At 39.7% G+C, this 25206-nt stretch overlaps 1 protein-coding gene across 2 annotated transcripts in view; it reads left to right on the plus strand.

The window, feature by feature from the left end:
• The first annotated feature begins 4708 nt into the window (after positions 1 to 4708).
• il1rl1 (interleukin 1 receptor-like 1) overlaps positions 4709 to 25206 on the plus strand; it is a 32537-nt gene continuing 12039 nt past the window's right edge. Inside the window, exons 1-10 of one of the 2 annotated variants that reach the window (XM_065962440.1) lie at positions 4709 to 4864; positions 8641 to 8704; positions 9918 to 10158; positions 10265 to 10451; positions 11933 to 12083; positions 16379 to 16619; positions 16726 to 16912; positions 18394 to 18544; positions 22268 to 22508; positions 22615 to 22801. In XM_065962440.1, the coding sequence (XP_065818512.1) occupies positions 8641 to 8704; positions 9918 to 10158; positions 10265 to 10451; positions 11933 to 12083; positions 16379 to 16619; positions 16726 to 16912; positions 18394 to 18544; positions 22268 to 22508; positions 22615 to 22801 (1650 nt within the window). In that variant the 5' untranslated portion in view covers positions 4709 to 4864. The remainder of the gene's footprint in view (positions 4865 to 8640; positions 8705 to 9917; positions 10159 to 10264; positions 10452 to 11932; positions 12084 to 16378; positions 16620 to 16725; positions 16913 to 18393; positions 18545 to 22267; positions 22509 to 22614; positions 22802 to 25206) is intronic. The other variant, XM_020649178.3, reaches the window with a different exon arrangement.

Raw genomic sequence — 25206 nt, forward strand, 5'->3', positions numbered from 1 at the left:
CTTTGAGTTTATTTAATGGACAAATGGCCAAACCAAAATCCTACTGTAACAGAGTTCATGTTTATCTGGCAAGAGTAAAGCATCCAAAGAAACATGAAAATGTCCAATCAAAAACAAGACGGTCGGTTTGACGGAACATGCTGGAACTGAGGTTTTGTCTAATTCACAAATAAACAAATGACCAAATGCTCCCCTACATGTGCTACAGAGCACATTCTATCATTCAGCATCGGAGCTGGTTGCAGGAATCTAAATGTGACATTTTACATTAATTTGTGCGAAAATCAGCCCTTTTCTATGCAAATGAACATTGTTGCACAAACCGTCTAACGAGCAGTTAAAATGAACTTTTTCTCAGTCTGCTGAGCGTAGGTGGTAACAGTGATACAGTATTTATATGGGATAGGAAATGAACAGAGAGAGTTGAGCTCCATCAGGATAAGCGAGAGAGCAAGCAGCGGGGGCAATTGATGTGCAATTCACAAAGCTGTAAGCGACCGCAATCCATTATCAGAGTGAGAGATGTGTTTGACAGTTTAATGGCAGCAGGGGGATACAGAATGCTTCACACATCTGTACTAAATGAGATGGGCTCAAATGTAAAGTTCCTTAGAATAGCTTCCAGTAGAAGAATGGTTTTCCTTAAATTTGATTAAAAAATATATAACTTTGAATGGCTTAAAGTACGAGGCTACTTTTTTTGCAGCAGCAGAACTCGAGCTTGATGAAAGAGACAACTCAGCAAGAGGACTTGAAAATACAGGCACCAACACAAGTAAAAGCTAAAATAAGAAATTTGACAGGAAGGTCATAAACTGTGACATGATATGAGGCATCGCTGCCATGACGGATCTAGAGTAGGATATAATACATAAAACAGGGAGGTGTTGCTCACCAGTCATGGGGTATAGCTCAGTTGTTTGGCTACAAGTAAAGTGTTCCCCTTTTCAGTGAGGGGGAGTCTGAACTGACTGAGTAAGACATACAGATTCCAGAACGTCAGAAGATTTCATAATGAAAGAGGAACCAGAGGGTCACTGATTTTCCCCCATGTGATTGTGGTCACGTGAATTTCATTGTGTTGCTGCTGTCTGAGTTGTGTGGGTCCTTGGGTATCTAAGGTGGCTGGGAGGTGTAAGGTGAATGCATTTACAAAAATGCATTTGCATTTGCAAACTCCACAGCATGAATGCAGAAGAGCCGTAACAGATGTTGGCCATAACGTGTTGCGACTCCTTTGCTTTCTTGTTGCGACTCCTTTGCTTTCTTGTTGCGACTCCTTTGCATTTGTGTTGCAGCTCTTTTGCATTTGTGTTGTGGAGTTTGCGAAGCGTTTTTGTAAATGCATTCGCCTGAAACCTCCCAGCCACCGTACCAATGCTTGTTTTTTTCAACTGGCATGCTGTCGGCTGATTTTCACCCGACGTTATTGATAGTGAGTAAAATATTTCCTGCAGTTGTCAGTGATGCAGTGAGAGACTTTGCCTACACTGGACAAGGCTCACATGTCTCAGGAACAGGTGGACCAAAGAACAAGATCCCAGCTCCATTAGAAAGATTCCCTAATTTTTCACTAATTTTAGAGACTTTGTATAGGGGGAAATAAAAGAAGAGTACTTCAATTTGCCATGTATTGTTGTACTTAAATATATTTGGCTGGGAAGTTTTATACTCTATGTTAGTTAGTGTTCTAGGGTTAACTTAAAACTCCATTGATGGCAGGCAATGTCAAAGTTACGATTTAAAGAACTAACCCAAAAAATACTGAACTAGATTTTTGGAGATTCTGTAGATTTAAAAAAAAAAAATGAAGCTATGGATCTTTGACATTTTTACATAAAAAGCCTATTAAATCCAATCCAACTTTACTTGTTAAGCACTTTAAAACAACCACAGTTGACCAAAGTGCTGTACAGAAGAATAAATAAAATGCATAACAGCTCACATGAGTTAAAAGAAAACTACATGTGAAATACAACATGGATTTAAAAAACTATAGCAGTTAGAGAATGCGCCCTATGTACAGAGGCTTAAATCCATGAGAGTAAGCAGCCCAGGACCAAGTCCGACCTGTAGCTCTTTTCCCGCATGTCGTTCCCCACTCTCTCGCTCCCAAGTTTTCAAGTTTCAGACTCTCACCGCTGTCCTATCTCTAAAAATAAAGGCATAAAAAGCCCCAAAAATAAATCTTAAAAAAGTTCTTATTGAAAGATTGTAGCGTAGGTTTCTCAATAAAAAAGCAGGTAAGTAGAAGTGGTACTGTCTTGTTTTTATAGTATGTTTGTTGAGTTAGCTGCCTGCTGTGGCTGTTCAATAGTACTGCAAAACCAAATGTATGTTTGATGTTGTTGTTCCACAAGGCTATTCTTTTTTTAAATATGAGGAGTATACCCTTTAAACACAAATATAGGAGCGCAATAGCCTAGTGGTTATGGTGCGCGCTAATGTATGGAGACTACAGTCCTTAAAGCTGCCTGCCTGGGTTCAAATTTCGAATTGTGACCCTGCATGTCAAACCCCACTCTCTCTCTTCTGATACTACTCTATCCACTGGTCTCTCAAATAAATTAAGCAAGAAGATAAACCTTTAAATGATCAATCCGACCTCAATTCAACAAACAAACATCAGATCTGCAGAGTGAAGCGCTGTATAAGTTCTAGTCCTCTGTTGAAATAAGACTCAGCAGAGCAACTGGGTGTTGGACCAAGAATTAATTGTTTACTTATGCAGATGTAACCACCACATGGTAAAAGGAAGCCTTGCCTGGAAGTTGTTAAGCGCTAAGCTCTGGCTTCACACAAATTACTTAAAAATTCAAATCTTTTTTTTTCCAGAGGCATGCGTCCTCTGTCAGATGATGATTGCCAATGGATTCTGAGAGTGAAATTGAGCTTTCACGTCATGAATCAGCTTGAACCCGTTTTCTGATTGCAATTGGTTCTTCACCACTTGTTTGTTTAAACTATGAATACATCAATTACATTTAGTGTGATATAAAGACAAAAAACTGTCATGGCAGCATTGGACTGTACTGCTTCATATGCCATTTCTGCTTCATTCTTTTTACTATCATGTCCCACCTTCTGAGATACCCCCTTCCTGCCTGACAGTGAAAGTCTCCTGCTGTGAGGTGCATATGTGAACAGGCAAGTCAGGAAGATTTCAGTGTAGCCATTTTTTAGAAATTTTAAGAGTGCATGTGTGAAAGAGGCTATATTAGTCTAAAAAAAACTGAGAAAAAGCTTTGATGTATTTGTTTGCTCACATTCAGTATATATGTACAATTATACATTTTACAATTTTAAACCAGGGTGTCTCTCCTCAGCAAATGAAAATGTTTTTATGGAATTAATCAGAACATCTGTTCTCTCACATACAAAAATAGATCATTGAGGTGGCTTTGGGTAGCGTTTTATGAAGATGCCTCCTTGAAATCTGAATCCTGGTGTATGGTGACCTCAGGACACACTGCGTAATGCAGCTGGACGTTTGTGCAACAATCGCTGTGGAAGGATGCAGCTGTTTGTCTAAAAAGAAAAATTATATACAGCTGTCTTAATGAGGAAGTGTGTCTCATATAGTTTACTGTAATCTTCACTCATGTTTAATCACTGAGTTTAGTTTGTGACTTTTTGCTCTGATGTCAGTCTGATGTCAGTCATGACTGAGAACTTCAGAGTTTCCTGACTCTGTTATTTTAGGCTCAAGTGTGAAAGCCCTGCTTGCCTGTGTGTGAGTTTTGGTACAGTTGTTTCGAATCTGAACCAGCCAAAATATAATGACCTGCACTCTAAGGAAGTACTTCTACAGTAGACCTCGAATAACCAAGCCTTCTTCTTATTAAGTAGTTACAGTTATTTCCTGAGTTGATTCACTGGAAAGTGATGTCAGTGTGCTTTCTTACTTAGCGGGAATCCTGAATGGCGGTGTATTTGCTTGTCAAACAACCCATTACTTCATTGCAGAGAACCTCCTAACATAACAAACCATGTTATTGAAAGTCCAGGAGTAGAGGAGAATTCAGAGCACTCATAAATTCACGTCACATCATTGTGAATGTCATCAGTGACCTGATCCTGTTAACCTATCTTGTTCTTGGAAGTGTACCTAGCAACATGTAAATAGTTATTATCCAACATGCAAATCAAGCAGACAAGACACAGCCTGTTGTCTGATCTAGTTTGAATACCTACAGCACAGTCCTCTCACATAAGCTGTGTTTATGTCTCAGTTCTGACAACAGTGTGCTCAAATAACACTTTGCATTCATGATCAAAGAAACTACTCTGGCAGTTTAAAGAGTTAAAGCATCGCTCTGCTCATGAAACTTTAAGGAATGCACTTTTTTTAGGTGGCACATAAAGAATAAGACGTGATGTAAACTAAATGATGTTTCCTTTGGATTTTGAAGGCTTAATGTCACCTGCATTTAATGAGGATTTCTAAACTCACATTTTTGGTAGTATGAACATCTAAATTTTAGATCTGTCTCCTTTATTTTTAAGAAGTGTGAAGTCCATTGTGAATTCCTTGCGTTGCCCTGTAAACATTTAACTGCATGTATGCTTTTTAGCACTAACATGTCCTGTGTGGTCCAAGGTCAGTCTGACCTCCAATAGCTTACTGAATGATTTTTTTTTTTTTACAGACACAAACTTGTCGGGTTTAGCTGGTTTATACATTTCTGACAAGGCGTGTGTGTGTCTGTGTGTCTGTGTGGGTGTGCATATTGATTCCCTCTTAATGTGAAACCGATGTTGAGCTCAGCTTCAGCAGAGCAGATAAAAACACAAGCAGAGGAGGAAGACAGCACAGAGTCTGACTGACTGAGTGCACTCAAGCTGCCAGCAGAAACTTTATGAGGTAAGATTTTATTAATTATTATTAAGGTTATTATTTGAGGTCGTGTTTATTCACATTGAGTTTAGAGTTCACTGACTCTTAACTAGATGTTTGTGGACAAAGAAATAAAAGCAAAAGATAATTTGAAACCATCAGATGTACATAAATTTGGTTCATTTATATATTTTATTACATTTTCTTAATAAAAAGATCTTAAAAAGTTGAAGGTTTTTAAACTGATGTAGCGATCTTTTATAAAGCTGCGTCTCAAAAAAAAAGAATCCTAAAGTACTGAAGTCTATGTGGACAAATACGTAACTAAACTTTTAATTATATCTAACTTTTCTTTTTGATAATTATGCACACTCAGTCTATTCATTAAATGTAACCTTGAGTGATAGATTATGAAACACCTTCACAACAATTTCATTCAGAAAAGAAGCAGAGGAGGACATGGAATATTTAAAAGAGTGTTATCCTCCATGTTGAGTTATGCTGAATTCATCAAAGTTTAAATCGTGGTGCCATAGCAACAGACTTTGGAAAGAGCTGACAACATTCACATAGACAAACTGTGTGTGATGGATGTTGTTGTTTGAGTGTTTCATTTATGTATTTTAAGTTTCTGCACCACCGAAATAACAGTGAGGTTAAAGCTCTATTAAAGCTCTATGACAGGGTTTAAAAAAAGGCTTCGTCTCTCGTGAGTTACTCTGAAAGTAATCAATTTTAGACCCCAAAAACACACATCACTGCTCCTATAGCAACAGCAGAAAGCAGCTTTATTTAGAAAAGGATCTCTCTTTGTGGCACCAGCAGCCCGTTAGTGGTTAGCGTCCGCGCCCTGGCTGTGGTCCTGGTTCCAGTTTGATCTGTGACTCCTTTACTGCATGTCATCCCCAACACTTTCTCTCACTTTTTTTTTTTTTTAAGATTTATTTTTGGCCTTTTTGTGCCTTTAATTGAGAGATTGGACAGTGGATAGAGTTGGAAATCAGGGAGAGAGAGTAGGAAATGACCTGCGGGAAAGGAGCCACATGGCTGGATTTGAACCTGCCCGCTTGGAGGACTATAGCCTCCAGACATGGGGCGCCCACTGCGCCACTGCACCACTGCGCCACCTTTCTCTCACTTTTTGACTCTATCCACTGTCCTATTTCTAAAGTTAAGGCATAAAAAGCCCAGAAATAAAAAATATTAAAAAAGGAAAATAAAATAAACTCCCAAGGCGCCAAAACTGCAGAAAGACTACGTCAGAAATGAGATTGAGAGCACTCTGAAGCTGTTAAGTACCAACTTTATTTAAAATCAAGGCTTAATCATGGACTTTGTAGAAAGTCTCGATCCCACAGTAAAAGGATGTCTTGTAAGGGATCAAATAATCAACCTCTCCCTCTCGCTAAAGTTTTATGGAGGAAACAAAGTAGACGTCTGAAAGAACTCTCACTGCTTACTCCTTCGCTTGCTGACACCCATAAGTCTATAGATTGAAAGAAGCTGGTCATTATCAAACAGCACAGCGTGATGCATTTTTACACGCCAGATGGCTGGAAACACGTCTCTGAGTGAATGCCAATGTTGTTGCATGAGCTCTAAATGTGTGATTAGGCATCTGCTTAATAACAATCTGGTCACTTATTCATCTCCAGGCTAAACTGTGACTTAAGTTAATGACTCAACTGATGACCCTGATGACTGATGAATTTTATGCGCATACCTATGCATAACACGTATCGTTCATAAAATCAAAACAGTGTGTGCCCATTAGGAACAATCAGACCCATTTGGTTTTTTGCACCAGGTTGTAAACATGTTAATTTGTGCTGTAAAAACTGCATTTTTGGCTGTGGTGTTTATGTGACTTTTGGGGGCTCCTGAAACCAGCCTCAAGTGTACACTTGACGAACTACAGGATTTTGCTCTCCTGCATTGGCTTAATTATTCAACACCAGAGGTTGCGGCTTGCGTTTTATGTAATTTTTTTTCCTTTTTTAAAAACGATCTACAAATTGTTTTAAGTCCAACTGCAAAAGCAATGCCATTTCTAAGATTCAACTTTTGTTATCTAAAAATGGCAAAATGTTTTTCAAATCCTCTTTTTAGGAATTTGTGTTGCAATTTAAAACAGCAAATATAACTTGTTAAATACGAGTTACGATGAAGACTGTCTTATCTAAAGGGTTACAATGAGCTCCAGGTGCCTGTTGCACATGTTTCTGTTAGGGCCAGAGTTCTGAGTGTTGTTATCTGTGTTTTTGATGCTGCAGCTTTTTTGGTCATATTAGGAGAGAAGCTCACTGCACATGAAGATAAGATCCCTCTATCCTGTGCTGATTCTGCTTTAGAGCACCACATCCGCTGCATGTTGTGCAACTGCAGTGAGAGAGAGAGAGAGTTGTCATGTTTGTAGTTATTCATGTGATTTTGAGTGGGCCTCTATCCTGAGCCAGAGTCACATCCTTGGGGGATGTGAATTGAAACCCCCCATACATGGTCGTCATTTTCAGTTACACCGTTGGTGTAACTACATCCACATGTAGATCTACATTTCCCCGCCCATTGCTCTCCTTCTCAGCTGCTAGAAACCTGAGATAATCTTGCTTTTTGTGACATTGTTTTAATGTCACAAAAACATTTTATTTTCCTTGAACTTGTTATGTCTGAATGTAACTGTAAACTGTTTCTTTGAGTGTTTTGAAAGCGCTATATGGATAAAATATATTATTGTAATTACAAGCCTGATTTAAGTTGTTTTCTCACCAATTTTTTGCCTGGGGCCCCAAAAGACTCGAGAAAACTCACTGATAACAACAAGTGCCTCTTTCATAGACTAAATAACAAATGTAGAATTATAATCCAACACAACTACTTTTTCTTTGGTTTTTAAGGTTTATTTTGGGGCTTTTTATGCCTTTTATTGTACAGATGTATTTTAGGGCAGCGGATAGATTCAGAAATCAGAAAGAGAGAGAGTGTGTGGGGAATGACATTTGGGGAAAGGACCTTTTAGATGTTTAGAAACCTGAAACCTCCTGCCCATGTACACTCTTTTCCCCCTGTTAAAAAACGGTAAACAACTGGCAGTAGGGTTGCCAGGAAGTTACGGAAAAATTAATGGTATATTGCTGTTGCTGAAATTTACATTTTTTCAACATCACCGTTGAGCGGCAAGGCAAAAAGCTGTGATTTTAAACCTTAACAGGAAAATACTGTCGAAAGAATTAATTGTTTAATACTGTTTATTTGCAGATTTTTACTGTGAATTGTAAATACTACACCTAGCAATAGATTAATTTCCTTCTACCAAAATGGACACAATATATTTATTTTCTAAACCTAGTGATTTGATAAATGATTCCTTGCAAGTCAGGTTATAAAACACCATGTTTTAAAATAATAAATAAACAGTGCCTTTAAAATTGCAACTTAAAATGTTAAGAAAAATGATAAAACTTCAAACTGTCTTCTCAAACCACATCTGCCTTTATTGAAACTGTAACAAAAACAAAGAAAATACACTTTAAGAGCATGAAGGTTAAATAGGCAAAAAATCTAGCACAAATATAAGGTGAAGCACGTTGCACACTGTCCTTAACTAGATTGTAGGCCACATCCCACACTTGGAGAGTCTTCAGGATGGCTCCATGCATTCGCCCCATGGACCAGTTCATCTGGACAGTTTTGTGGAAGAGAGTTTGCCATTATACCCTTAACCATAATATAAGAGGACCCATGTTCATTGTTGACCGAGACGCTAAATCACGTGTTTAACTTTGAATGCACTCTGTCTCTCTCAGATGGATTCTTCACGACTTCTATTCTCCGTCTTCTTCCTGCTGATAACCACATCTGACTGTTCAGGTAGGTTTGTGTTCATGTTCTTGTTTATGCAGCTTCAACTATTTAAGAAGGCATCCCCACACTGTCATACACATGCAGCACACTATTTAATGACTAACAACCATAGAGAGTTCACTTAAAGTCATCCTATTTTAAGGTCAGACAGATTTTTTTGTGATAACAGAAATCCCTTTACGGTTACACATTACCTTTTGTCATTATTTACATTTTGAGTTACTGTATACAGGGACAACCAACACAGATAACATCTCATTCTTCATCTTGTTCTCCTTAATGTTTTCCAATCAGCAACATTTTGTGAAGTCCTTATCCTCTTCTTTGTCACTTCCTCATTTCAGTCCCCTCCATATTTGTTTTATTTGCCTTCATTCAAATTTTCTGTCTTCCTCTGTGCCATGAGGAAGCAATCAGTGGTATGACTGATGACAGATTTTGCCCTTAATTTGACGGTGCTTCATTTATGTTGCCCATGATTTATGATGACAAAAGCAAAAGATGACAATAGACATTTATCATTTAATAAATATCTCATGTTGTCACATTTTACAGCCCGCGTTCTAACAAATGCACAGAGTTATTTCTATTTAACTAAAGGAGCAGTGCACATTTAAGTCTCTTTTTTAAAAAGCAAAGATGTTTGCACCTTTTTATGAAGAAACCAACTCACAGTAAAGTGAAAATTTGGAGGAAAGTTAGAAATGATTGAGTGTCACTGGACGGACTAAAGTGTGTTTTTTATCTTGAAGAGTTGGGGGATGTCTTGTGAAATTTGAATAAAGAGACCAGAACATGAAGATTTGCTAAATATTGAAACCCCCTTATTTAATTAAAAACAGCACAAAGACATATTATAAAAAATGTTTTTCCATTCTTGTGTTGTCACTTTTTTTAAACGTGCGGTCGGCATCAAATCCCCCCCCCCCCCCCCTCCATTTAAACATTTGATGTGTTATCTCATATTTAAGGATCTCTTATGAATGTACTATTGCAGGATGAACACCTTCTCTCATGTATTATAGAAAATATTTTTCTAAACATTTTCTCTTGGTCATTCCAAGCTTGACTCTGTTGTTCTTCATTATTTTGGACTGAAGCCGTACAATGTTGTAACAATCGCAATCATTGTATTTGTGCACATGTACACACCCATGAATGCACAACATACGGGATTATTTATTAACACCACTCTCTGTGTTTTGTCCCTCAATTTTAGACACAGACGAGCTCCAATGTAATGACATGGACAATGAAATATTTCACCGACTTGAAGGTGAAGCGTTTTATTTCCTGCCTTATGTTCTAATGGACGGAAATATCCCAGATGAAAACATCACATGGCACAAAAATAACTCAGAGGAAATCTCAAACAACGAGGACAGAATGGTGCATTACCACGGAGGGGCTCTCTTTTTCCTAAACCTTCAAATCGAGGACTCTGGATTTTACACTGCCCAGTAAGTAAACTCAACTTCAGTTAAGAATGAATTTCATGTGATGCTCTGATCATGAGAAGTGCTGCTGTAAACAAAGTGCCTGAGAGAACTTCTGCTTCTTTTTCAGGCATAGAACCAGCTCGGGAGAGTGTTTCAACTATCACTTAAAACTCGTGGTCTTCGACAAAAGCCATGCAAACACAGAAGTCCTCTTTCGTACAGTCAGCGGAGGTTCCAAAAACAGAAAGATCCCGTGTCCAGATAACGTCAAAGAGACGTGTAGTGTATTCAGAGGAAAACTCTCGTGGGAGAAGGTATGAACACTTTGATTAACAGTTTTAACGTTTCAAGGGAGACGGGGGATGTAGCGATTGAATCAATTTACCATACAATATGTATCAAGATACTGGGGTAATGATACGAATTCAGTACGATTTTCAAAATGTTTATAAAGAAATTAAGTTAAACTATTAGTTTTTTTCAATTCTCTCACTATGAAAATGCACAATAGTCTTGTTCTTGTTTGTCTTTTTAAGCGTTACTTTTTAATGTTGAGGTTTAAGGGATACTTCACCCGTTGAAACATGAATCTGTATTGACATTTGGTCATATATGTAGTAGAAATGTGAAATACATTTTGAAGTTGGTGCCTTCTTGACTGAGAAAAGGCAGAAAGTGACTTTTTGGCTCATGTGGATGAAAGACAACAACTCCCAGAATGCACAGCTCCGCCCAAACTCGAGCCGGCCCTGTTTCCTTGCCCAAAGCGCCGCCGACAGGCAGGTCTTGTGCCTCGGCTGCTGCCTCCTGTTCCTCCATCAGTCTCAACTTCTTGCCGCTGTATTGTGGTTTGTAGAGATAGCAACGAACATCCGATTCGAGCACAAGACCTTCAAAATACTTAAAATAAACAAAGGGTTTTAGGTGCAGTCGAAGTTTCTGACATTAGAGCACAGAGAGCTTTTAAAAAGACGCTGATCTCCACAGCTGACTTTAGTGTCACCTCAGTTTTAATTTCATGTTTATTGAAAAAGCGGGTCATAAAAATGGTCTCCAACATGTTCATTATAAGCCTAAACACAAATAAAATATGTTTGAAAATATGTTTCCATATCAGTTTGAATAAAGGAAGTGATAAGCAAACGTAGCAGAAGTTCAGGCAGGCCACAGAGTCACACTCTGTTATCAGAGTTTTGGTAACAGCTTATCTCACGCAAGCCTGATTTGCTTCAAAGCGTCCTATTGGCCAAATGCCGCATTCTTTAAACTGCTCTAGCCTGCCTACTCTTTGCTACTCCCTCTGCAAGCCTCATTTGCAAACGCATTTGCGTGCCTCCTCCTCCCCAGCTCCTCCTTTTCTGCTATTCTGACTTAATCAATGTCATGCTTGTCATGTTGGGATTTTCTGCTCATCTCCCTGCATCAGAGCTTTCCTTGTATGCATGGGAAGGGCAAATTGTGTGCTGTTCCTGCCTAATGGTTTCCACCTAAGCGTGTGGAAGGGCAGGGAGATCCCTCCCAGAGACATACCGCCAAATTTAAATAATTGCGTCAAAGTATCCTTCTTGACAAAGTGGTCCTGACTGAACATCAGTTTAGAGGGGTAAGCTCTCTGACATGTAAACCGACAGCTCTGTTTAGAGGAACATGAACTAAAAGGAGCATGAAGGTATCTAAATGTTTAAATGCCCTAACACTCTCCATCTTCTATCCTGATTCTACATTGCATAAGGCTAACCTCTTTCCCTTTTCTTTTCCTTCCCTACATTTGTGGCCCCTCCTGCCTGCGATCAAGGACTCCAATATTTTCCCAGACGAACAAGACGTTCAGCTGTGGATTATGGACGTTGACAAAAGTCAAGAGGGCATCTACACGTGTGTTTGTACCTGGAAACATCATGAGAAGGAGTACAAGACGTCCGGCTCCAGAAAGCTAGAAGTTGAAGGTGAGACGTTTTTATTTTACGTATTTACAAGTCAGGGGAATGGCAATTTAACAGAGCAGGAGGGCAGTTTTTTGGTTAGCTTACCTGCTAGATGATGACTCACTGACCCAAATAATACATGTGTTAAACATCATTACCCTCTTCAGTAGGCCCAAGAAAGAGTCGGTTCAAAGAACTGAGTTAGTGGCGGTTGGCTGCCCGCCAACCGCCACTAACCGGGGCTGTAGCTCCAGTTAATGGTACGCTCTCCTCGCTCTACCACCCAGCAATGTAAACAAGCACAGTGAGCAGATAGCATCTCGCAGAAGAATTGTGGTTAGGCAGTATTTTCTTTCCTGTAGTTATCTGTTGAGGAGAATCAGATGGCTTAAGTTGAAGAAGTTTATATAATACTCATGAGGAGAAATTAATTAACAGCACACGTGTGGTACAGTGTCTTGCCAAGCCAGTTCTGCCAGACCATCTCATAGGCTTTGTATTTATCCTAAAGATAATACTAAAGTCTCCATATTACCCTACCTAAACGTGAATGTAATGTCTAAGACTATTGGGAGTATTAAGTCTACCAAAACAATCCAGATATAAGGGGAAACACAAAGCGAGTCAACATTTAGCAGCAATGACCATCTAAATATCTGTGTAGACTTGTAAGCTGTGTTTTGGACATTTAAAGATAACTAGTTAAAGTCTGTGTCTTGAGGCTACCAACATAAGTCAGACGTGCTGACTTTGCTCTTTTTTACCTTTGCTTTCATAACACTGCAGCGCTCACTATCCCAGCTTTGTTTTGTAATCAATCATTTTGAGTTCACTCCAAAGTATCAACGAGTTTAAGTAGACATAAGTTGGTTAAAGTTTTGATACATTTTAATCACTTATTTGCTTCTTGGTCAATGCTTATTTTTGTTTGTGCATTTGTTCAGATCCCCCAGTGGTACCGCTTAAAAAAGCCAGCTTTCCCCAGTTGTAACAGACCTGGTGATGTCATTGTTGACATCTCTGGGCTGTACCAAATTTTTCGTGTCCATCCATCAATTTATGCCCCGTCCATCTCTACATCCATCCATCTCTACATCCATCCATCCATCCATCCATCCAATTTCTTCAACATATCTGAGGCCGGGTCACGTTGGCAGCAGGATAAGCAAGTTGCCCAAGATGTCCCTCTCCTCAGCAACACTTTCCAGCTCCAGTAGTCCCAGGAACAGATGAGATGCATAATCCTTCCTCCAAGCCCTTGGACTACCCCCAGGTCTCCTCCCAGTTTAATCACCTCCTAAAAGGTGGTGCCCGGGAAGGAGATGCTGCACCATCAGCCATATTGCAGGCTTTGTAACTGGGCCATAAAGAAGGAGTTGAACCTGAATTCAGAGCTTGCAAATTACTTGTCGATCTACATTCTGACATCAACCTGTTGCCATGAGCTTTGAGTAGTGACGAAAGAATAAGACAGCAGCTGGGGTGAGGTGCTCACACTTCTGGAAGGTGCAAGGAGAAGAGCCGCGACTCCATTGTATCAAAAGGAGTCAGTTGAGGTGGTTCGGGGTTGGGTTTTTTTCTTTAATAAATGACATTTATTCATGTGAATGAGTTAATGTTAATATAATAATCTGTTTGATTTCCTTATCTTAACAATAATGCAGAACACTCTTCTTGGGCGAGGGTGCACTAAGCGGCAGTCAGTGTGTTACAGTAATTGTAAAGCCAGAAGTAGGCGACGCTGGCTGCCATTATTTACATGTCCCATATGTTATATCTAATACTTTTGATGTGCTTTGTTAAGTTACTGTACACGCTATGGAAACCATTGTCAAATGCTCACCCCTCAAACACTTCTGTTTTGTTTGTCTTCTTGCACTCAATTAAATGGTTGGACGAATGGAATAAGCAAAAATGGTGTTGGATGTTTTCTGCTTTGAGATTAGATTTTTTCAAATGTAGGGAATGGCGTTCTGGGGAAAACACAAGACCTGCATACACGATCAGCTTGGAAAACACTTTCTCCCCATAAACAAATACATTTGAAAAGATACCTTTTAGACACTTAGTGATCTCAATAATTTTCAAATATCTTCTAACTCATAAGAGACGACAACACTGTTCAGGATAACGTGACATTTTTTGCACATCATTAAGGGCGGCAGTAGCTCAGTCTGTAGGGAGTTGGGTTGGGAACCGGAGGGTCTGGTAGCTGGAGAGGTGCCAGATCACTTCCTGAGCACTGCTGAGGTGCCCTTGAGTAAGGCACAAAACCCCCCCACCCACCATCAGCTCAGGAGCGCCCGCTGTGGGCAGCTCCGTCACTCTGACATCTCTCCGTTAGTGCATGTCCACAGGATCCTGTTTGTGCATGTGTATCTATTTCAGCCTGTGTGTGTGTTGCATGACTTACAGAGTGTAAAAACAGAAATTCCCCTTGCGGGATCAATAAAGTTAATCTTAATAATCTTAAAGCAAATAAGACGATTCATGATTTGACTAAACCACTAACATCTTAGCTTGTCTGACTGATAACGAGTGTTTGTGTTGTTTTAATAAGATATATTTAAATGGTTATAAGTGTACTCTACCTAACTGAATCAAGGAAGAATTGTAGGTGCTTGGGTAACTTTCATTAGGATTCACTAAAAAGTCAAGTGAGTGATTTGAAAAATTGTGTTATTGGTGGATTATGATAAACATCAGAATGGAATAAAAATGAGTTATCAAAGTGAAAAGCTGTACTCCCACTGTCAAAAATGTTAAATCATTGAGTAAACATAAGAAAGATTACATGTTTTGTCTTGATGAATGAGAAGAGCTGCAAAAGTTGTCATGTGCATGCAAGGTGTTGTCCAGGCAGTATCAAAAGTCTTCTGCACAAACTACTGTACAGAGACAATTTATTGAATGTACAGAGATTGATTCAATTAACTTTCCATTTAAGGGTTTGTCAGAATTCTGGGGGCTAATTGCACTTATCATATTTCACTTTGGTCAAAGGTTTCAGGAAAATGAGTGTAGAACACCTCTTGTTATCTGAAAAATAAATCAAGATGGAATACATAAAATAAACTAGGAGCTGGTCTGCAAACAAGAGGCGAGTGACAACAAGGCAGCTATGCTTTCTCAGTTGTTGCTTGGCTCTGGACCTTGGTGAAGGCGTCATGTCGCGGCGATCTGACAAACACCATCTTCAGCCTCCCTGAGCCAATCAAACATAACTGCAGTACCTCCTGTTCCCAACCAACTCTTAAATTAGAAATCAGAAACAGAAATCCCTTTACAGTTACACATTACTTTTTGTCATTATTTACATTTTGAGTTACTGTATACAGGGACAACCAACACAGATAACATCTCATTCTTCATCTTGTTCTCCTTAATGTTTTCCAATCAGCAACATTTTGTGAAGTCCTTATCCTCTTCTTTGTCAGTTCCTCATTTCAGTCCCCTCCATATTTGTTTTATTTGCCTTCATTCAAATTTTCTGTCTTCCTCTGTGCCATGAGGAAGCAATCAGTGGTATGACTGATGACAGATTTTGCCCTTAATTTGACGGTGCTTCATTTATGTTGCCCATGATTTATGATGACAAAAGCAAAAGATGACAATAGACATTTATCATTTAATAAATATCTCATGTTGTCACATTTTACAGCCCGCGTTCTAACAAATGCACAGAGTTATTTCTATTTAACTAAAGGAGCAGTGCACATTTAAGTCTCTTTTTTAAAAAGCAAAGATGTTTGCACCTTTTTATGAAGAAACCAACTCACAGTAAAGTGAAAATTTGGAGGAAAGTTAGAAATGATTGAGTGTCACTGGACGGACTAAAGTGTGTTTTTTATCTTGAAGAGTTGGGGGACGTCTTGTGAAATTTGAATAAAGAGACCAGAATGTGAAGATTTGCTAAATAGTGAAACCCCCTTATTTAATTAAAAACAGCACAAAGACATATTACAAAAAATGTTTTTCCATTCTTGTGTTGCCACTTTTTTTAAACGTGCGGTCGGCATCAACCCCCCCCCCCCTCCATTTAAACATTTGATGTGTTATCTCATATTTAAGGATCTCTTATGAATGTACTATTGCAGGATGAACACCTTCTCTCATGTATTATAGAAAATATTTTTCGAAACATTTTCTCTTGGTCATTCCAAGCTTGACTCTGTTCTTCATTATTTTGGACTGAAGCCGTACAATGTTGTAACAATCGCAATCATTGTATTTGTGCACATGTACACACCCATGAATGCACAACATACGGGATTATTTATTAACACCACCCTCTGTGTTTTGTCCCTCAATTTTAGACACAGACGAGCTCCAATGTAATGACATGGACAATGAAATATTTCACCAACTTGAAGGTGAAGCGTTTTATTTCCTGCCTTATGTTCTAATGGACGGAAATATCCCAGATGAAAACATCACATGGCACAAAAATAACTCAGAGGAAATCTCAAACAACGAGGACAGAATGGTGCATTACCACGGAGGGGCTCTCTTTTTCCTAAACCTTCAAATCGAGGACTCTGGATTTTACACTGCCCAGTAAGTAAACTCAACTTCAGTTAAGAATGAATTTCATGTGATGCTCTGATCATGAGAAGTGCTGCTGTAAACAAAGTGCCTGAGAGAACTTCTGCTTCTTTTTCAGGCATAGAACCAGCTCGGGAGAGTGTTTAAACTATCACTTAGAACTCGTGGTCTTCGACAAAAGCCATGCAAACACAGAAGTCCTCTTTCATACAGTCAGCGGAGGTTCCAAAAACAGAAAGATCCCGTGTCCAGATAACGTCAAAGAGACGTGTAGTGTATTCGGAGGAAAACTCTTGTGGGAGAAGGTATGAACACTTTGATTAACAGTTTTAACGTTTCAAGGGAGACGGGGGATGTAGCGATTGAATCAATTTACCATACAATATGTATCAAGATACTGGGTTAATGATACGAATTCAGTACGATTTTCAAAATGTTTATAAAGAAATTAAGTTAAACTATTAGTTTTTTTCAATTCTCTCACTATGAAAATGCACAATAGTCTTGTTCTTGTTTGTCTTTTTAAGCGTTACTTTTTAATGTTGAGGTTTAAGGGATACTTCACCTGTTGAAACATGAATCTGTATTGACATTTGGTCATATATGTAGTAGAAATGTGAAATACATTTTGAAGTTGGTGCCTTCTTGACTGAGAAAAGGCAGAAAGTGACTTTTTGGCTCATGTGGATGAAAGACAACAACTCTCAGAATGCACAGCTCCGCCCAAACTCGAGCCGGCCCTGTTTCCTCGCCCAAAGCGCCGCCGACAGGCAGGTCTTGTGCCTCGGCTGCTGCCTCCTGTTCCTCCATCAGCCTCAACTGCTTGCCGCTATATTGTGGTGTGTAGAGATAGCAACAAACATCCGATTCGAGCACAAGACCTTCAAAATATTTAAAATAAACAAAGGGTTTTAGGTGCAGTCGAAGTTTCTGACATTAGAGCACAGAGAGCTTTTAAAAAGACGCTGATCTCCACAGCTGACTTTAGTGTCACCTCAGTTTTAATTTCATGTTTATTGAAAAAGCGGGTCATAAAAATGGTCTCTAACATGTTCATTATAAGCCTAAACACAAATAAAATATGTTTGAAAATATGTTTCCATATCAGTTTGAATAAAGGAAGTGATAAGCAAACGTAGCAGAAGTTCAGGCAGGCCACAGAATCACACTCTGTTATCAGAGTTTTGGTAACAGCTTATCTCACGCAAGCCTGATTTGCTTCAAAGCGTCCTATTGGCCAAATGCCGCATTCTTTAAACTGCTCTAGCCTGCCTACTCTTTGCTACTCCCTCTGCAAGCCTCATTTGCAAACGCATTTGCGTGCCTCCTCCTCCCCAGCTCCTCCTTTTCTGCTATTCTGACTTAATCAATGTCATGCTTGTCATGTTGGGATTTTCTGCTCATCTCCCTGCCTCAGAGCTTTCCTTGTATGCATGGGAAGGGCAAATTGTGTGCTGTTCCTGCCTAATGGTTTCCACCTAAGCGTGTGGAAGGGCAGGGAGATCCCTCCCAGAGACATACCGCCAAATTTAAATAATTGCGTCAAAGTATCCTTCTTGACAAAGTGGTCCTGACTGAACATCAGTTTAGAGGGGTAAGCTCTCTGACATGTAAACCGACAGCTCTGTTTAGAGGAACATGAACTAAAAGGAGCATGAAGGTATCTAAATGTTTAAATGCCCTAACACTCTCCATCTTCTATCCTGATTCTACATTGCATAAGGCTAACCTCTTTCCCTTTTCTTTTCCTTCCCTACATTTGTGGCCCCTCCTGCCTGCGATCAAGGACTCCAATATTTTCCCAGACGAACATGGCGCTCAGCTGTGGATTATGGACGTTGACAAAAGTCAAGAGGGCATCTACACGTGTGTTTGTACCTGGAAACATCATGAGAAGGAGTACAAGACGTCCGGCTCCAGAAAGCTAGAAGTTGAAGGTGAGACGTTTTTATTTAACGTATTTACAAGTCAGGGGAATGGCAATTTAACAGAGCAGGAGGGCAGTTTTTTGGTTAGCTTACCTGCTAGATGATGACTCACTGACCCAAATAATACATGTGTTAAACATCATTACCCTCTTCAGTAGGCCCAAGAAAGAGTCGGTTCAAAGAATTACTAATTTTTTTGTATGTTCGCCCTCGATGCTGGTGAAAGGTTATGCTCAAACTGCAACGCACTCCAAAGTATCAACGAGTTTAAGTAGACATAAGTTGGTTAAAGTTTTGATACATTTTAATCACTTATTTGCTTCTTGGTCAATGCTTATTTTTGTTTGTGCATTTGTTCAGATCCCCCAGTGGTACCGCTTAAAAAAGCCAGCTTTCCCCAGTTGTAACAGACCTGGTGATGTCATTGTTGACATCTCTGGGCTGTACCAAATTTTTCGTGTCCATCCATCAATTTATGCCCCGTCCATCTCTACATCCATCCATCTCTACATCCATCCATCCATCCATCCATCCAATTTCTTCAACATATCTGAGGCCGGGTCACGTTGGCAGCAGGATAAGCAAGTTGCCCAAGATGTCCCTCTCCTCAGCAACACTTTCCAGCTCCAGTAGTCCCAGGAACAGATGAGATGCATAATCCTTCCTCCAAGCCCTTGGACTACCCCCAGGTCTCCTCCCAGTTTAATCACCTCCTAAAAGGTGGTGCCCGGGAAGGAGATGCTGCACCATCAGCCATATTGCAGGCTTTGTAACTGGGCCATAAAGAAGGAGTTGAACCTGAATTCAGAGCTTGCAAATTACTTGTCGATCTACATTCTGACATCAACCTGTTGCCATGAGCTTTGAGTAGTGACGAAAGAATAAGACAGCAGCTGGGGTGAGGTGCTCACACTTCTGGAAGGTGCAAGGAGAAGAGCCGCGACTCCATTGTATCAAAAGGAGTCAGTTGAGGTGGTTCGGGGTTGGGTTTTTTTCTTTAATAAATGACATTTATTCATGTGAATGAGTTAATGTTAATATAATAATCTGTTTGATTTCCTTATCTTAACAATAATGCAGAACACTCTTCTTGGGCGAGGGTGCACTAAGCGGCAGTCAGTGTGTTACAGTAATTGTAAAGCCAGAAGTAGGCGACGCTGGCTGCCATTATTTACATGTCCCATATGTTATATCTAATACTTTTGATGTGCTTTGTTAAGTTACTGTACACGCTATGGAAACCATTGTCAAATGCTCACCCCTCAAACACTTCTGCTTTGTTTGTCTTCTTGTACTCAATTAAATGGTTGGACGAATGGAAAAAGCAAAAATGGTGTTGGATGTTTTCTGCTTTGAGATTAGATTTTTTCAAATGTAGGGAATGGCGTTCTGGGGAAAACACAAGACCTGCATACATGATCAGCTTGGAAAACACTTTCTCCCCATAAACAAATACATTTGAAAAGATACCTTTTAGACACTTAGTGATCTCAATAATTTTCAAATATCTTCTAACTCATAAGAGACGACAACACTGTTCAGGATAACGTGACATTTTTTGCACATCATTAAGGGCGGCAGTAGCTCAGTCTGTAGGGAGTTGGGTTGGGAACCGGAGGGTCTGGTAGCTGGAGAGGTGCCAGATCACTTCCTGAGCACTGCTGAGGTGCCCTTGAGTAAGGCACAAAACCCCCCCACCCACCATCAGCTCAGGAGCGCCCGCTGTGGGCAGCTCCGTCACTCTGACATCTCTCCGTTAGTGCATGTCCACAGGATCCTGTTTGTGCATGTGTATCTATTTCAGCCTGTGTGTGTGTTGCATGACTTACAGAGTGTAAAAACAGAAATTCCCCTTGCAGGATCAATAAAGTTAATCTTAATAATCTTAAAGCAAATAAGACGATTCATGATTTGACTAAACCACTAACATCTTAGCTTGTCTGACTGATAACGAGTGTTTGTGTTGTTTTAATAAGATATATTTAAATGGTTATAAGTGTACTCTACCTAACTGAATCAAGGAAGAATTGTAGGTGCTTGGGTAACTTTCATTAGGATTCACTAAAAAGTCAAGTGAGTGATTTGAAAAATTGTGTTATTGGTGGATTATGATAAACATCAGAATGGAATAAAAATGAGTTATCAAAGTGAAAAGCTGTACTCCCACTGTCAAAAATGTTAAATCATTGAGTAAACATAAGAAAGATTACATGTTTTGTCTTGATGAATGAGAAGAGCTGCAAAAGTTGTCATGTGCATGCAAGGTGTTGTCCAGGCAGTATCAAAAGTCTTCTGCACAAACTACTGTACAGAGACAATTTATTGAATGTACAGAGATTGATTCAATTAACTTTCCATTTAAGGGTTTGTCAGAATTCTGGGGGCTAATTGCACTTATCATATTTCACTTTGGTCAAAGGTTTCAGGAAAATGAGTGTAGAACACCTCTTGTTATCTGAAAAATAAATCAAGATGGAATACATAAAATAAACTAGGAGCTGGTCTGCAAACAAGAGGCGAGTGACAACAAGGCAGCTATGCTTTCTCAGTTGTTGCTTGGCTCTGGACCTTGGTGAAGGCGTCATGTCGCGGCGATCTGACAAACACCATCTTCAGCCTCCCTGAGCCAATCAAACATAACTGCAGTACCTCCTGTTCCCAACCAACTCTTAAATTAGAAATCAGAAACAGAAATCCCTTTACAGTTACACATTACTTTTTGTCATTATTTACATTTTGAGTTACTGTATACAGGGACAACCAACACAGATAACATCTCATTCTTCATCTTGTTCTCCTTAATGTTTTCCAATCAGCAACATTTTGTGAAGTCCTTATCCTCTTCTTTGTCAGTTCCTCATTTCAGTCCCCTCCATATTTGTTTTATTTGCCTTCATTCAAATTTTCTGTCTTCCTCTGTGCCATGAGGAAGCAATCAGTGGTATGACTGATGACAGATTTTGCCCTTAATTTGACGGTGCTTCATTTATGTTGCCCATGATTTATGATGACAAAAGCAAAAGATGACAATAGACATTTATCATTTAATAAATATCTCATGTTGTCACATTTTACAGCCCGCGTTCTAACAAATGCACAGAGTTATTTCTATTTAACTAAAGGAGCAGTGCACATTTAAGTCTCTTTTTTAAAAAGCAAAGATGTTTGCACCTTTTTATGAAGAAACCAACTCACAGTAAAGTGAAAATTTGGAGGAAAGTTAGAAATGATTGAGTGTCACTGGACGGACTAAAGTGTGTTTTTTATCTTGAAGAGTTGGGGGACGTCTTGTGAAATTTGAATAAAGAGACCAGAATGTGAAGATTTGCTAAATAGTGAAACCCCCTTATTTAATTAAAAACAGCACAAAGACATATTACAAAAAATGTTTTTCCATTCTTGTGTTGCCACTTTTTTTAAACGTGCGGTCGGCATCAACCCCCCCCCCCCTCCATTTAAACATTTGATGTGTTATCTCATATTTAAGGATCTCTTATGAATGTACTATTGCAGGATGAACACCTTCTCTCATGTATTATAGAAAATATTTTTCGAAACATTTTCTCTTGGTCATTCCAAGCTTGACTCTGTTCTTCATTATTTTGGACTGAAGCCGTACAATGTTGTAACAATCGCAATCATTGTATTTGTGCACATGTACACACCCATGAATGCACAACATACGGGATTATTTATTAACACCACCCTCTGTGTTTTGTCCCTCAATTTTAGACACAGACGAGCTCCAATGTAATGACATGGACAATGAAATATTTCACCAACTTGAAGGTGAAGCGTTTTATTTCCTGCCTTATGTTCTAATGGACGGAAATATCCCAGATGAAAACATCACATGGCACAAAAATAACTCAGAGGAAATCTCAAACAACGAGGACAGAATGGTGCATTACCACGGAGGGGCTCTCTTTTTCCTAAACCTTCAAATCGAGGACTCTGGATTTTACACTGCCCAGTAAGTAAACTCAACTTCAGTTAAGAATGAATTTCATGTGATGCTCTGATCATGAGAAGTGCTGCTGTAAACAAAGTGCCTGAGAGAACTTCTGCTTCTTTTTCAGGCATAGAACCAGCTCGGGAGAGTGTTTAAACTATCACTTAGAACTCGTGGTCTTCGACAAAAGCCATGCAAACACAGAAGTCCTCTTTCATACAGTCAGCGGAGGTTCCAAAAACAGAAAGATCCCGTGTCCAGATAACGTCAAAGAGACGTGTAGTGTATTCGGAGGAAAACTCTTGTGGGAGAAGGTATGAACACTTTGATTAACAGTTTTAACGTTTCAAGGGAGACGGGGGATGTAGCGATTGAATCAATTTACCATACAATATGTATCAAGATACTGGGTTAATGATACGAATTCAGTACGATTTTCAAAATGTTTATAAAGAAATTAAGTTAAACTATTAGTTTTTTTCAATTCTCTCACTATGAAAATGCACAATAGTCTTGTTCTTGTTTGTCTTTTTAAGCGTTACTTTTTAATGTTGAGGTTTAAGGGATACTTCACCTGTTGAAACATGAATCTGTATTGACATTTGGTCATATATGTAGTAGAAATGTGAAATACATTTTGAAGTTGGTGCCTTCTTGACTGAGAAAAGGCAGAAAGTGACTTTTTGGCTCATGTGGATGAAAGACAACAACTCCCAGAATGCACACCTCCGCCCAAACTCGAGCCGGCCCTGTTTCCTCGCCCAAAGCGCCGCCGACAGGCAGGTCTTGTGCCTCGGCTGCTGCCTCCTGTTCCTCCATCAGCCTCAACTGCTTGCCGCTGTATTGTGGTGTGTAGAGATAGCAACAAACATCCGATTCGAGCACAAGACCTTCAAAATACTTAAAATAAACAAAGGGTTTTAGGTGCAGTCGAAGTTTCTGACATTAGAGCACAGAGAGCTTTTAAAAAGACGCTGATCTCCACAGCTGACTTTAGTGTCACCTCAGTTTTAATTTCATGTTTATTGAAAAAGCGGGTCATAAAAATGGTCTCCAACATGTTCATTATAAGCCTAAACACAAATGCACGCAGCAATCTCTTGTACTAGTTAGGGTGAGGTGGTTTTCACATTTGCTTCCCAGCGTAATATTTAGTTTCTCGAGCCTCGCAACCCAGCACTGTTTTACATGGTACGACATGTTGGTTCTGCTTTTTCTGTCATTCATTAGTCTTTGCCATGTTTGCACACTGTTCTCTTTGCTTGTACAGCAAATACCTAATACTTTTGCCCGGTGGGTCGGCGGCCCGTTTTTTTTTTGTTCGTTGATATGGTGGTTTTTGGGTGGAGTGGTGACTAATTTGCCCATACAGATAGAAGGATTACCGAGGGCTGAGGCCCACCCTCCAAACATTGGGCCCTCTGCTCTCAATCAATCAAAGAAACAGCCATGTCTCCGCCTGTCAGGTCTTTTTAGCTGAACAAACTTTTTTTTGGTTTTCCTGACACTGATTGGCCAAAGGTCAATAAAGCAGGTCGATGAGGGCCGAGGCCCACCCCTCCTCGTTGTGCCCCTCGGCTGTCGGAGAGCTGCGAACTGTTCATGATTATTGTTATTTATACGGTCCGCGGCAATAAACAGGCTGTGCCCAAACCCAAAACACCTGAGTCTTCCTATGTGATCCTAGAACCTCCTTACACACTGATTATGTCTCACCTCAGGATCTGGTCAAGGTTCCTCTTTGTTCAGCCACCCCTGATCACCAGGGAGTCAGCCAGGAGTGAGTGGGTTAACTGGTCCACTTGTCCAAAGCACTTAACACAGTAATAAAAAAACTAGCTGTAGGGATGTAAGTAACTGTTAAACCACACTAAATTAATAAAACAATAACATATATGTATTAAGACATTTACTAAGTGATTCTTTTTCTACTTTCTCTCTCCAGAAAAGGGTTAGGGAAATGACAGTTCATGAAGTTTTTGACAATGATTCTTCTTTTTCTGAGAAACACCTACGTTAATCTTTTGTTCCCTCTTATATTTGTTCATACATTGGTGTGTACGGTTGACTGAGCACTTCATTTTTCCACGTAAGAAGGAGTACCTCGTAACATACTCCTTCCTCTGAACTTCAGGGGAAAATATGTTTCCATATAATTTTGAATAAAGGAAGTGATAAGCAAACAGAAATGGAGCGTAGCACAAGTTCAGGCAGGCCACAGAGTCACGCTCTGTTATCAGAGTTTCGGTAACAGCTTATCTCACGCAAGCCGTGTCAGCTGATGGCCACCTGATTTGCTTCAAAGCGTCCTATTGGCCAAATAGTACATATGCCGCATTATTTAAACTGCTCTAGCCTGCCTACTCTTTGCTACTCCCTCTGCAAGCCTCATTTGCAAACGCATTTGCGTGCCTCCTCCTCCCCAGCTCCTCCTTTTCTGCTATTCTGACTTAATCAATGTCATGCTTGTCATGTTGGGATTTTCTGCTCATCTCCCTGCCTCAGAGCTTTCCTTGTATGCATGGGAAGGGCAAATTGTGTGCTGTTCCTGCCTAATGGTTTCCACCTAAGCGTGTGGAAGGGCAGGGAGATCCCTCCCAGAGACATACCGCCAAATTTAAATAATTGCGTCAAAGTATCCTTCTTGACAAAGTGGTCCTGACTGAACATCAGTTTAGAGGGGTAAGCTCTCTGACATGTAAACCGACAGCTCTGTTTA

This window comes from Labrus bergylta, chromosome 13 (genome assembly GCF_963930695.1).
Source record: "Labrus bergylta chromosome 13, fLabBer1.1, whole genome shotgun sequence".
Lineage (NCBI taxonomy): Eukaryota > Metazoa > Chordata > Actinopteri > Labriformes > Labridae > Labrus > Labrus bergylta.